Genomic DNA, 14,647 nt, shown 5'->3' on the forward strand with positions numbered 1-14,647 from the left:
ACAGTTTCTGGGTAGATTTTGCTATATGTTAATTATACTTCTGATATTCACTGTTCTAGGATATGATGTATCAATTTCTATTTATATTTACATGCCTTAAATTCTAGTACAGTAGCTAATTCATCTATTGATGTGATGATATACAAGCACCTTATCAAAAACATTTCATCTTCTTTAAGAAATTCCTCCCATATTGTTTAATGTAATAACTTATGCTATCAATCAACTGCCTTGGATCCGGATTGATGCTAGAAAACAAGAACAGAAAATACAGAATTTATTGGGAGTCAATAAACCCAACCAAACTCTTAAAGGTCCTTTCCCTAAAAATAGAAGTGAGCTGTTTACTCTGTTTCCTGGTTCTAAGAGCAGAGCGCTTTTTCAAATGTTCTGTTTGCTTTCTATGATTTCCTTGAGACGGTTCTTTTTGTGAGCGAATGCATACGTAATCGTATTTGGCAGGCTTCTTTTATTCTTTTTCTGTTACGTTTGTCTATTTATTTGTTTTCTTTTGTGCTTTTTCAAATGTTCTGCATACTAAATATTATTGCTTTGGATGGGGGTGGATCCATCATCCATGTTCAATTCAATTATTAATGGATGGAATTTAGATCATCCATCCTTAACTAGATCAGATTATTCAAATTTCAAAATCTAATTTGGATGTATAGATAGATAGATAGATACCTTTTGCAGCCCTACTAGTTTAGAGTCCATAAAATCCCAAGCAACCAAGCCCCAGATACCCTGCATGAGGCCCTTCATCCTAATTACAGATCTCAACTGCTTAATCTTTGGGATGAAAAACAATATTCAAATACATCAATGACAGTGACAACTAAGAAGCATATATCTTCCTTACAAAGCATGCAAGCAGGAGGTGTGAATGAAGACACACTTTATAATTTATGTAAAACTGCAGAATATGGTTTTATTAGCTGATGAATGGTAGAAGATTTTGACATCAATCCCCAAATCCCAACTTGATAAACTTCATGGTTGGGAACTTGTTGATGAAGTGCTCTTCGACTGTGTCTGTGAGGCAGACTTGGACATGCTACTCCGTGCCTGTTGACTGTGGTTGGAAGAAGACTCAGAGAAGAAAATGATGTGGTCACCATTCTCCACAAGAACCTGGAGAGATCTTGGGACTGGAGGTGGGTTTACCTCCAAAACCCCTTCAAATATCTGAACTACTTGGCCCATTGATGGCCTGTGAATTTCGTCATCTTGGATGCACCAACAAGCAACTCTACAAGCTCTAGTTAGTTCTTCCACATTGGCATTACCCTCTAGCCTGTAGTCCAATATACCAAGCACATCCTCACCTTTGTTTATTTGGCTTGCGGCCCAAGTTGGGAAGAATGAAACCTTCCCATCTTCCGATTGCTCAGAGTTTCTCCTTCCTGATATAATTTCAAAAAGCATCATGCCATAGCTATACACATCAGCTTTAGCTGTGATAGCCATACCCGAAATCCATTCTGGTGCAAGGTATCCTCTGGTACCTCTCATGGTTGTCAGAACCCGGCTGAAATCCCGCCCCACAAGCTTTGCCAAACCAAAATCTGCTACTTTTGCACAGAATTCGGCATCCAAAAGTATGTTCTCCGGTTTGATATCACAGTGTATGATGCAATCTCTGCACTTCTCATGAAGATAAGCCAATCCCCTGGCAATCCCAAGTGCAATCTGATATCTCGTCTTCCAGTCTATAATATTAGAATACTTATTTCCATGAAATAAATGAAAATCTAAAGAGCCCTTTGGCATGTAATCATACACAAGCAATCTTTTAGTTCCTTCAGAGCAGAAGCCCCGAAGGCGAACGAGATTAACATGCTGAATGGTCCCGATTGTACTAACCTCTGTCCGGAATTGTTTCTCTCCTTGTCTGAGGCCTTCAAGCTTCTTCACCGCTATGACAGTTGAATCAGTCAAAGTTCCTTTAAAAACAGAACCGAAAGCTCCTCCCCCCAATTTTTCTGAGAAGTTCTTGGTAGCAATCTGTAAGTCTCTGTAACCAAAAGGAATCAAAGAACCCTCAACTGCATCTGACAACCTAAGTGATCCCCCACTCTTCCTTGTCCATATTAGCACCAAAATAAAGCCAAAGAGGATTACAGACCCTGCAATGGCACCTATGATAGCGCCAGCAGGTGTTCCCTTCTTGCTACCAGAACTTGGAGTTGGAATATCAGATGCGGCAAGTTTGAGATAGAGATTAACTCCACTGTCATCACCTTCTGAGATTTCTTGCAGACTCAACAAGTCTCCCTCCAAAATGGAACACTGACCATTGGCATAGGCATATGCGTTGCAAGAACAGTTGTTCAAGCAAGCTGATCTACAGGCATCGGGACTCCCAGTTGCCAAATTTGAGGTGCCTGTGGGCAATTTCATATTGGGCATGATTAAGAACCCATCATTATTGTTACAGTTCAATGGGGTTCTCCTCCGGCAACCATCAGACCAGTCGCTGAGGTTCCAATCTCTTACAGAGCTTGGTTCATAACCAGGCAAGCATTCACAGAAGGGCATGGCTCGGTCGTTGCAGGTACTAAAAGTCCCACATAAGTTATAGACCTCACACTGCGTTCTAGGTTGACTCCAAAACAAGTTCCACTCGTTGGAGCCTTCGAGCCACGACAATTGCTTAACTTGCCCCGAAATATCCATGACAAATCTAGAAATAATAGAACTATTATAGACAGTATAGGTGAAGTAGCTCTCGTTCTCATTGTTGATGTAGCTGAAATTGTAGATATAATTCAATCTCATTTCAGGAACTAAGCTGAAAATTTGCCCATTCCAGGTCCCACTGGTCCAGTATCTTACAGACCCGTTCCACAGTATGAAGTATTGACTGGTTCCGGCTGGATCTAGCTCGAGAGAAAAAATACCCGGAGCAGGATCTTCCTTACTTCTCCATGAAGTAAGGCGCTGGGTTGTGTTGGTTTGTTTATTCCTTGCAAGCTTTCCACCAGGCAACCAAGTGTGAGTTGGGTGATCAAAGCTCTCCCACATGTAAACAGAGGAATTCGGACCATCCCTCAAAACAAGATTTCCATTGTCAAGAAGCACTGCCTCGATAGAATTCGAGGTTGTAGAGGTCAAATTTGTCGTCCAAACCTGGATGTTAGACTGGTCGAGCAGGACCAGATTACCATCCTCTAAGAGTTTAAGCTGTGAAGAATAAATGTCAGAGACGGGATTTTCTCTGTTTGCTACCCAAACTATCGTCTTGACCGAGATTTTTTTGTACCAGACGCCTATATAGTAGTTCTGAGTCGAATTACCTGGTTTGAAGAAGCCCAGTTCAAAGTTGCCTTGGGAAGAGACTATGGTCTGATTCCCGGAAAGAGACTCGCCTAAAGAAATGGTGTCAGCTCCATAGGAGAGATGGATCTCGAAAGAGAAGCAAAGAAGGAAAAGAGATAGCAAGAACCACAGGTTGTTTAGGGGAACCATGACTGCACGTACTCCTCTCTTAATTTCTTGTTTTCCTTTCAGGAGGTGAGATGAGAAGGGTAGGGAGTCTCCTATACCACAAGAGCATCTGGCTTATCTGTGCAGCACATATCCAGGAGGAAGCCCAGATATTTATAGGACTGATTCTGAAGAGGGGGAAGCGATGATGGCGAGAAAATAGAAGAAGAAGAAGAAGAGTCTCGTGTCCAAGGTCCAACTTTTGAAGTCTTGCGAGAAAACCAACCGCTAGATTTTTTGTCTTTTGTACCTTTAACCTGGTTGCTATGACTATAATACCCTCTTGGTATTGTTGTTCGGGTTGTGAATCGCAAACTTGGAAGAGTTCCATCGTCTGTCCCGACCAATCTAATTGGAACACGTCGCCTTTACCACCCCAATTTGAATTGACGGAAGAAAACCCTCTAACCGCGAGATGGACGCCAAAAATTATAAAAAACAATTAGGTGAAGTCAAATATCCTCTTCACTGCGAATTGCTCTCTTCCCTCCCTCCTATTCTCTTCCCCTCCCTCCCCTCCCTCCTTACTGCGAGCTGCTCTCTTTCCACTGCCATCTTTCCGTTGAAACCCTGCAACTTGAGTCGCATGTCATAGTTAAAGAAGACCCTGCAACCAAGCTCCACCGCCGCTGCCATCTTGCCGTTGAAACCCTGCAACTGAACTGCATGCCGTAGTTAAAGACGACTCTACAAACTGAGCTACACTGCCGCTGCCATCTTGCCGTCCAACAACCCTCAACCACTTCAGGTTTAATTTACACGCCCTATATTATTAGTTAGTTAGTTTTCCCTTTGTTTTTTATTTTTGGATTGAATGGAAGTATTGTGTTCATGGTCGCATACTATAGCAATCTATCGATTAGTATTGTAGTTATTAGTGAGTGCTTTTGGATTAGGAATTTCCATCTATTAAGTATATATATTAGTTATTTTGTTTTCCACACTCTATGGTGATTATCTTTATTCATAATGTGCTCTTGAATTGGCATGGCTGTCTACTGAACCGCTTGATCAGTGAGAAACTAAACCTGAAAAGTCGTATCAATACAAACTTAGAATCCCATCATGTGTTTCTAATGTATACTATTCTGTTAAGAAAATCAAAACAAAATGTTCATCATCTTTGTTCTTGGTTAAATCTGAATTGGATATTTACAAAAATGAGAACTACTGAACCTTAATTGTGCAGGCTTTCTTCCACAAGATGGAGCTCTTCCAAATTATTCATCACAGAATGACCGGAGTTTCATATGAATCTTTGGTGTGGTGTGGTGCAGTTCAACAAGATAGTTTATTTAACCATTTATTTTGGTTTGGTGTATATGGGGTGGACTTAGTTTTGTCTTCATCCTCTAGAGGTTTTATTCATACAGTTTATTTAGGTCTTATTTTGATTTGATTATATTGAAACAAGAAAATTGGATAATCAACAAAATCATTCAGTTCAAAACTTGGTTTTGACTTTCATTTGCCCATCATGAAACATGTTGCTTGCAGCACCCAGAGGAATGGACAATGAACATGTTGCTTGCAACACCCGAAGGAATGGACAATGAACATGATCTATTGCCTTGGATAATTGGATTGGTCAATTGCCTTGAGTATTTGAATACAGTAATTTTAGATCAGTTAGAAGCCTGATATGTTGGAAATTTGACGGATAGAAATTTTGGATCATTCAATCGTTCAATCAGCTTTTGGAGTATCCAATCGTTCAATCTTACTCAAGTAGTAGTAATTCAGCAACCCATTATATAGTAACAGTAGCAGGGAAAAAAAAATGGAGGAGTGAGGTAACTCCATCTTGTACGTTAAGGTCATATTTGGACAACCAAAGATCAAGGACTCTGAGCTTCTACGATGTTGCAATTGTTCAAAGTGAGAATAACCTCATACAAGGTAATTGTTCAAAGTGAGGATAACCTCATAAAAGGGAGTTGTTCAAAGTGAAGATAGCGCTCATGGTTTTTTGCTCAAAATGATGTGCTTCATCATCATCATCATGACCAAGATGCACCAGATAAATTAGAGCTGATGAAATTTGCAAAAGTTTTGAAGGAATCCAACAGTCCCAGTCATGAAAATAAAGTCTGAAAAAAGAGTGAAATAAGAAGAGAACACAGCCCGAACCAATCACAAATCTTTGTAACTGAATTATATAATGATGCAAGAAAAGAATGATTTCTCCAAATTCAAGTAACTGAACCATTAGTAGTTTTCAAAATAATGGTTAAGTTAATTGAATTTTTAAGATTTTGAAATAAACACTACAGCTCATGGCCTCATGTTCCAAATCTTGTAAAAAAAGTGGCTGCTTTTGTAGGCATTAACAATGGAGATTTAGTTAGGTAGTTTAAAAATTGAATCAATTGAGTTTCAAATCACAGATATACCAGTTCAAATTTCAACTTTAATATATTAGAAATAATGGAGTCCCCAAATCAGATTAACTGAAACATTCCATAATTAATCGAAATATGTCCACTTTGTAAGTCAAAATATAAAACTTAGTATAAAATATACCCAACTCTCTACCAACAAAAGAGCAACATAATAATTAAAACTAATAAAACAACTAATGCCACTAAATGCATGGTTAGAACGTTTCTAATATTGACCAATTCCAACTGTATCTCATATTTAAAAAGTGACTGCTCCATTATTATTTCATTTAATAAATCCCTTCGGAGCAAATCTACTGTTGGACCGTCATCTTGTAGTATTCATGAATTCTCAGCTTTTGGTACTTCTTTAAGATGTTGATCACACCATTTGAATAAGAAACAACCAGGATCTTCCTGCAAATACAAGTGACAATATAATTGTTAAACAATGTTAATAATATCTAATTATAATTTTGAATCTATATAGATTAAGGTGTAACTTACACATCTATAAAAAAGCCTGCCTGGATTCCTTGGGGTATTAGACTTAATATGGCACAATTCTTTGATGTATTTCACATTTCAATGGTGGCACACTATCAGGTCTATTTGTTGACGCACGAGAAACCATTTTACAGACATTTTAATCCTTTTTTACTTCAAAACTAACTAGATCTTTTAAAACAACCATACAAGTTTGACAGACATTTTTAAGAACAAATTGAGGGCACGCTGTGTAGTTGGTTAGATTCTGTCTCATCAAGTCTAGCCTATGGGATGTCTTAAATAGCAACTTACATATCAATTATCATAAGGTGTAACAAATGGCCCCTTCGGTGCTATTGCCAAATACTACCTAAGTGGCCAGAGTGAGGCTTGAAAGTCAGAGGTGAACTATAACAGTGTGAATCTAGTGCTGCAGACCGTCTCTGAATCTAGTGCCAAGCTTCTGAATGGCATGATGGAAGCGACGATGGAAATTGAACCTAAAGTGGTTCTTGTTGGGTTCTTGTTATTATGATTGATTCCTTTTCTTTGCAGAATCTATGAGTTGTGCATGTGTGGTACTGCTTCTTTGTTCTTAGGAATGAAACAATTGCCACAGTTTCCACATTTACAACAATGGTTTGGCCTTACAATTGCTGGTGCTATAGAGCTTGGGCATATAGTAGAATCCCCTGTTATAAGGACTGCCACATCAATTGTTCCTCTTGGATGGAGTGCTGTTCCTGGTGAAAAGAATGACCATATAGTAGAATCCCCTGATATAACTGGTTATGGATTACATTTGTGCACTCTGGTGCAGGTTCAAGTGAATGGTAACTGGTATTGCTTTTTCGTTATCACATGTTTTGTTTCCTTGTCATCACTTTTATGGCTCTAGAATTGTTTATGATCTTTTATCAGTAACAGAAATTTATTAATTATAAAATCTTTTACAAAGCATGCCCAAAAGGAAAAGAGAAAATGAAAGAAAAGAAAATAAAAATGAAAGAGGGGGTAGGAAACCTACCCAAGAAACAAAAAGGAAAAACAGGAAAAAAAGGAAAAAATGGCAAATTCCTCCTTAGACGTTCACAACCCAACAAGAACCAGCTACAGCTTAGAAAACCTTCCACTCAATCCAAAAAAAAAAAAAGGAAAAAATAACTAACTAATAATAGAGGGCGTGTAAATTGAACCTGAAGTGGTTGATGGTTGCAGGGTTGTGTTTCACTATGGGAACATGCTCAGTTGCAGCTCAACGGAAAGATTGGCAGCGGCGATGGAGCTCAGATTGCAGGGTCGTCTTTAACTACGGCATGCGGCTCGGTTGCAGGGTTTCAACGGCAAGATGGCAGTGGCGGTGGAGCTTGGTTGCAGGGTCGTCTTTAACTATGGCATGCGACTCAGTTGCAGGGTTTCAACGGCAAGATGGCAGCGGCGGTGGGGATCGGGTCACAGGGTCGTCGTCTTTTTCTTTGAAACCCAGCTCAGTTGACAAGTTTCAACGGGAAGACAGTAGATGGTTGCAGGGTTTTTACGGCAAGATGGCAGTGGAAAGAGAGCAGCTCGCACTAGGGAGGAGAAGAGAATAGGAGGGAGGGAAAGGGAGAAACTCGCAGTGGAGAGGATATTTGGCTTTACCCAATTGTTTTTCATAACTTTTGGCGTCTATCTCGCCGTTAGAGGATTTTCTTCCGTCAATTCAAATTGGGGTGGTAAAGGCGACGTGTCCCAATTAGATTGGTCAGGACAGAAAAATTTTCTGTCCTAGGTGACAGACGATGCGAAATCAACTTGGAAGGATTTTGACATTTTGTAGGGTGCCGCTGCATGCATTGTAGTTGTAGAATGATCTATGAAATCTGAGGCACATATTTGATTTTTAGAATCTGCTTATCCGTGAATCATTGACTGAAATCTCTTGAATGGGCGTTTTTGTAATTTTGTCATTTACTATACTGGTAGAGCAAATGTTCGGTTTTAAAGAAAAGGTACGGATTTCTTACCTTTCTCTTCTTTCCCTTACATCTTTCTTTGGAACCAAATACAGCCTTAAACAATTTTAATTTAATTCTGGGTCTTCTGTCCTCATAAAATATTAAATCAAATTAGTCCACGAAAATCCAACGTCAGGGTAAGTTGCTTAAACCTTTTCTCAGTAAAATTCAAATTATATAATTAATATAATTATATTTAATATTTATAAATATAAATTTTAATAATTATATTTTTTATAGTTTTTTTTGTACCTATGAGATTTATTGGATATAATATAAAATTAATTAAAGAACTTAATGAAGATATTAAGAGTAGAGAGAATTAATGGAGTGATAGACAATAACCATATTAGCGCTCATACGGTGCGTGAGGTACAGGTGGAATGGAAAACGGTTTGGGCAATTCCACATCTGCCATGGTATCCTACAAACGAGTTCAACAAATCCTTCCCTCATCTATGTTTTTCTTTCTTATTTTCAATAGAATAAAACATAGCCAAATTTCGTGGTTCGACTGTCTCGTGCAATTAGAATTTACCTAGCGGACTTTATTAAAAGTTTTGGGCATGGGTCAAGTTGAACGTAGACCCATCCCAAACCACTTGACCAAAAGTTGAAAATTTCTGTCTAGAAAACCAAATAAAACAAAACAAAAACAATTGACTTCTCCTATATAACGCTTTAAACTTAGAATACAACTACCACCCATCAATAAATATTTGTGACATCTTAAATCAAGATTTTAATCAATCACGTTAAATATATTATATGATCTAATTAGTTTTCATTGATTTTGCCTCACTGTACATGCACCATAGATTTTGCCTTAAACTTGACATACAAATTAGGTTATAATGGTTGGGTGTAACATGACCCATCATGCTTTAGATTATTGTTCATACATCAGACCTCAGGCTGTGTAGTGTTCTTCACCTTTTATGGGTTCAAAAGGCAAAATAAATAAATAAATATTTTCTAATTTAGTATTACTAGTAAGCGTGTCCGTGCGATGCACATAGGAGATTGCCATGATAATGATTCAAGTAATGTTTGAAACACTGGATGCAAAATAATAAAAATAAGAATATAGTAAGTAAAGCATTCATATTCATCATAATTCGTATAACAAGCTCCATAAAATAATTACCACAAAACAATGGAACATAAATAAATGATTTATGAATCACTCCGGTGCAACTTAGGCATTTACGATTCATGACATATGAGAAACATATAACCAAATAATTTTAATGGAAAAATAGCGCTGAGGTAAAGGATAGCCAAGAAAGCATCTCAGAGTAAGAATGTTGAACTCTGATATGCATTCATGTAGCTAATCATTATCATGCCCCTCCCTGCAAAATGCGTGCATATATGAGTCAATTCATTCTTACTATTCTAAGGATATGAATGGATATGATGTCCAATGTCATTAATAAAATAGGCTACATGGTTGTTTGACACATTCAGAACTAGACCAGCAAATGAACAGCTTTATAAGATCAGAGATTTTGGTGTTCCTATGTAGTGTCAAAGTAGGTTGTTATTGGATGTATAAAGAATCAAGGTTGAGGGAGACTCTTATGTGGTCATAGGGCAGATGCTCAGATCTTCTGATGGTTCATGGCGGTTCAGGAACTGGATAAGGGAGGATAGATCCTAGACCACACAGATGAAGAACTCATTCAGTTGGGTTTCTCAATCGACCAGTTCTCCTGTGGATAGCCTAGCTATAGGGGAGAAGGTCGAACCCTAACCTGTTCTGATACAAATGATCTGGATGATATTCCTAGCAAACAAAGGATTCCGAAAACAATGACAACAAAACACAATAGACTTGACAATAAAAACCACAATTATTAATGAGTTTAAATGATGCTACAGACCGGGAAACAAAAAGGAAAGCATAGTAAAACGATGGATAATCAGATTAAATAGCAATGACAAAAGAAGGTCGATGTAAAACCCTAAACTGTTCTTGTCGAGGTGGAAAAAAATCCACTTGTATCGGCCGGCGAAGGCCACGTCGATTTCCTCGTTAAGCGCCGACTGAGAGAGCTAGGGAGGCAAGTGCCGCAGCACTACTTTGGTTCGATCGAACGGATCCTACCGTTAGACATATAAGAGAGACACAACCCGTATCAATGAGAGGGAGAGAGATGAAGAGGAAAATATAACCCAAAAATAATAATAAAGGGAGAAAAGGAAAATGGTGAATGTGAGAGATAGAATAGAGATTGAGTTTGTATATACGACTGTGCCTTTTTTTGCGTATTCAGAGGATCAATAAAAACACTCTACACCACTGAGCCAGCCTTTTTATCACTGCCTTTTTTTGTTGTCATCTTCTAAAACATTCACTAAACTAAACCTTGCCGATCATCTTGGAAAACCCTCAAATATCTATTTGTTGACCCCAATCTCTGTATTTACCCTATTCGTATCAACTACCTTCTTCTCTCTTCCTCCTTCTGGGGTCTTCACTCCAAAAGTTACAGAACCACTTTCCCTCCTTACCCCCTTCCCCTTCTTTGCAGATTGCTTTGAACAGTCAATGCCCACCTTAGATTTTCCTACAACCTTCGTGAAACCCATTGGTCCAGGAGATTTTGTTTCTGTTTTATCAAAATTTCCTTTTTGGTTAACATCCAAATCAACCGCTTTACTTGGAAGATCAGTTAAAATAGACTGCACCAATGGGTGAGAACAGTTTCTCTTTGAATAAGAACGTGGAAGGTGTTTGTGGGAGATAAAACCGTGAAGTTGTACCATTGGTTTTTTTATTTCAATGTGAGTAAATTATATATATGCCCTCTATATGCATAGACATGTAAGGGTAGAACCTGTCCAATGAAAATTAAAGAAATGAGGCTATTCACACTTATAGAAGTAGTATAGATTATTTTAGTGTTTCTTTTCCATAATGCATTTCCTATAATACCTCAAATTTGTAATTATGCATTCATATCTCCAATCATATACCCCGCCCTATAATTAAAAGGCCAATCTTCACTTTTTCCCAACTTATAAATTTTTATTTATTTAGTGCTCTTATTTTTCAAACCCTTTCTATTGTGATAGATTTCCTCATCTGTTTAACGCTACAAACAGAAAAAAAAAAAAAAAAAAGATAATTATGAGGTGGAAGAATCTGAAAATTTCACCTTAAAGGCCTAATACCATGGGAGAAAGAGGAAGGTTGAAGTGGCAGGTTCTACTTGTCGAGTGAGGGGAGGATGGAATATTGTTGTACTGTGCCTTGGCTGCATATGTTCTTTGCTAACTTGATTAATGATAATTGTATAATAGGCATTGTCATTTCTTTAGGCTGTATATTTGTTTCTTTGTAAAATTTTTTAGGCTGAAATATTTCAACTATTATTTTTATTATCTCTTTTATAATGAAAGCCTAGTTTTTTGCTACTAATTTGTTTTCATGTAAATGACAAGGTAAACAAAGTTTTAGGTAGAAACAACAATTTGTAAATCAGGTACTATCACCTAAACATATTTTTTTGTATTATTATTAGGATTATGTACCTTTCCCATGAATATACATATACACAAATTGGTTAAAAGGCCATTACCAAATGTTGGTCTCATCTATCAGGGGTCTTTGAAGGGGGTGGAGTGGATATAGACATAATTGTTGGCAATTTTTGTTCCACATTGTGGCTGCTCTCAGAATACATCTACAAATTGGTCAATATTGATAGTCCACTTTCTGGTTAATCCTACAATCAATTAGTAAATTCCCTGCACTTAACTCACAAGTTGAAACAAAGAGTGGTTAAAATATTTTCGAAAGGTATGTTGTGAAAGTTGTGAAATGACCTTTAATGATTTATGCCATCAACAATTTGCAATATATATTGGTGTATGCATGCAGTCAATGTTCATTACTCCAAAATAGGTTTTTTCTTTTTTTTTTTCTCAAGTTGCTGAAAATTCAAAGAAGCAAAAAAAGCCAAAATCTGCTGGAGTTGCATCCATGTTGCTGTTTATTTGGGAATATGGAAGGAGAGAAATATGACATTGTTGAAAAAAAATCTAGGAGGATTGAAAGAATCATGGCTAATATAGTTAAAATGGTTATGGATTCGGTGCTGATTCTACCTGATTTAGCTCAGGCAAGCAGAAGAGAGTTTGGAGACAGGTTCTAGGACACTATCATAAATTCAAATGTTGTCCTTGAGTTTATAATCAAGATGCATGAAGGTGTTGCCTTGACACCTAAGTTCAGTTGTATCATTCCTTTAATAAAATTATGTTTTTTTTGACAAGTAAAAGTTATTTTCATTAAATGAAAATAAAGTACAATCTGGATAGGTGTTAAAGGTAATACCTAACAACATCAACAAATACAAAAACAACATATTTTCAATTATCCATATCATAATTTTGAAATCCCATTACTTCCCATAAGCTTTCTCCCAAGTCTACTCTATTGACCTGAGAAAACTCAGGCAATATCAAAACCCAATTTGCAACAGATTCACCAACAGTCACCACCACTTTGTCCAGCTTCCATTTCTTAACTTCACTAAAGTGTTGTATTCCTTTCCTTCCATGCATTCCAGAAAATGGAAAATGGAAGACAGTTTCAGATTATTCTAGCTATCTTTTTTCCTCTGAGTCTCACCTAACGTTCCAGGATAATATCCTCATTTCTGTCACAATTTTCACTACCCTAGCTTGACCATTTATGTTAAAGTTTGTCTATGTATCCAACACCTCTTCTATTGCATCTCATCCAAGATATTGCCAACTGTGGATCTCCTTGACCCCTTCAACCTCTATATACTTCAATCGAAACTGCTTTACTTAATTTCAATTCATGAAGTACAGATAGGATTTCAGCTTTTAGAGGATCCTTGTGCCCAATTACTCCTGAATACATTGCCATAACCATACCATTTTCATTTCTGAAAACTCACCCTATTCCTAAGGATCCCATATTACCCAATGACCATCCATCAAAGTTCAGCTTTATTTAGTTATGTGGTTAAAGTTTTCAATCCACCAAAACTATGTCTCTTCTGTTTTTGAAAATGATACAGCTTTAGAACAATGCCCACACATAATGTGTTGAGAGAACACAACATTAAAGAAAGAAGAACAACAACCAAAGATAATATTTATACTTTATATAAAATAACATGAACAACCTTCTATATGGAAATCTATTATAAACAGTCCCTGAACATAAACAACCCTGTTAATGAAACTTAAAACATGACAATAAAACAAGCACTATTAATTACTATCTTTCACTTTAACATCATCCATAAACTAAACACAAGATAAACTAAATTCCCCCTACAACATATTCTTCATCTTCTTCTGGTTCTTCATCATTAGTGCATTCGTTTTTCACAACTCCGGTCTCATTAAGCCTATTTCTTAGTTTTAGTAGCTCTGATTTCAAGTCGTCAATGTACATTTCCAATTTTGAGAATTTATGCATATAGTACTATAAGTCTTCATAATTCACATCATCTATTTTCATGTTGAAGTATTCTACTATTTTTTTGATCACCTTCCTATATGCATCTTGTTTTGTCTCTATTTTAGAAATAGATCCCTTTCCATAGAATTTCCAATTGTTGGCTCTGATTGTTATAAGAATGGAGGCCTTGAAATCCTTTCTAACTTCTTCAACCAAGAATATGGGAGTTGACATGCGTAATTTAGAGCACAACTCATTAGGTACATTCTTGAAGGAAATACTCGTTAAGTGTTGTCATCTGTGTGTTAAATGAAATATCAAAAGTAAGCTGAAACGTTAATTGTAATTTCATTATGGTAGAGAGGAAACAAACAATATATAACTACAAACAATAGAGAGGAAACAAAATGGTATACTTCAAGATCATGCTGAAATAAAAATAATAAAAAATTAATGAAAAGCATGAAAAAAACAAAATAATTAGATCAAAAGCAATAAAATTTGACAAGAACAGTTTTGATTTCAAGCAAATGGGTGACAATAAAATTTCTACATCCAATGGCTTGAAGTTGTGAATTCAGACATTTGTTTTAAACCAACATTTAAATTGAATTAAATCACATAACTTCAATTTTCAATGGGTTGAAGTTGTGAATTCAAACATCGGTTTGAAACCAACATTTTTCAATGAATCAAATCACATTGAAGCATTTGTACGGGTGATTAGATGAACCCACACCAAAATTGAAAATAGAGGATTACCTACGATTGCTCTCATCTTTGAATAATCAGTCCTCTGGATGTTCTCCTCCTTGAATATTCATTGCTCCAGTTGCTTTCTT

General features: G+C 36.8%; 1 protein-coding gene and 1 long non-coding RNA gene across 2 annotated transcripts; both read right to left on the minus strand.

Moving 5' to 3' along the window:
- Positions 1–684: 684 nt before the first annotated feature.
- Positions 685–5,092, minus strand: LOC104590822 (G-type lectin S-receptor-like serine/threonine-protein kinase At2g19130). Its single transcript, XM_010249576.2, has one exon. It carries the CDS (start codon positions 3,469–3,471, stop codon positions 994–996), a length of 2,478 nt encoding a protein of 825 aa, XP_010247878.1. The 5' UTR covers positions 3,472–5,092; the 3' UTR covers positions 685–993.
- An 831-nt stretch (positions 5,093–5,923) lies between these two features.
- LOC104590821 (uncharacterized) lies at positions 5,924–8,321 on the minus strand. Its single transcript, XR_734173.3, has 2 exons — positions 7,556–8,321; positions 5,924–6,287 (listed from the first exon to the last, which is right to left on the minus strand). It is a non-coding gene; the product is annotated as an uncharacterized LOC104590821 (long non-coding RNA).
- Between the last annotated feature and the right edge of the window lie 6,326 nt (positions 8,322–14,647).

This window comes from Nelumbo nucifera, chromosome 1, assembly GCF_055504915.1.
Source record: "Nelumbo nucifera cultivar China Antique chromosome 1, China Antique-T2T, whole genome shotgun sequence".
Lineage (NCBI taxonomy): Eukaryota > Viridiplantae > Streptophyta > Magnoliopsida > Proteales > Nelumbonaceae > Nelumbo > Nelumbo nucifera.

Excerpts from the sequence above, each read along its gene's own strand:
- LOC104590822 (XM_010249576.2), bottom strand. The coding sequence starts at position 3,471 with ATGGTTCCCCTAAACAACCTGTGGTTCTTGCTATCTCTTTTCCTTCTT.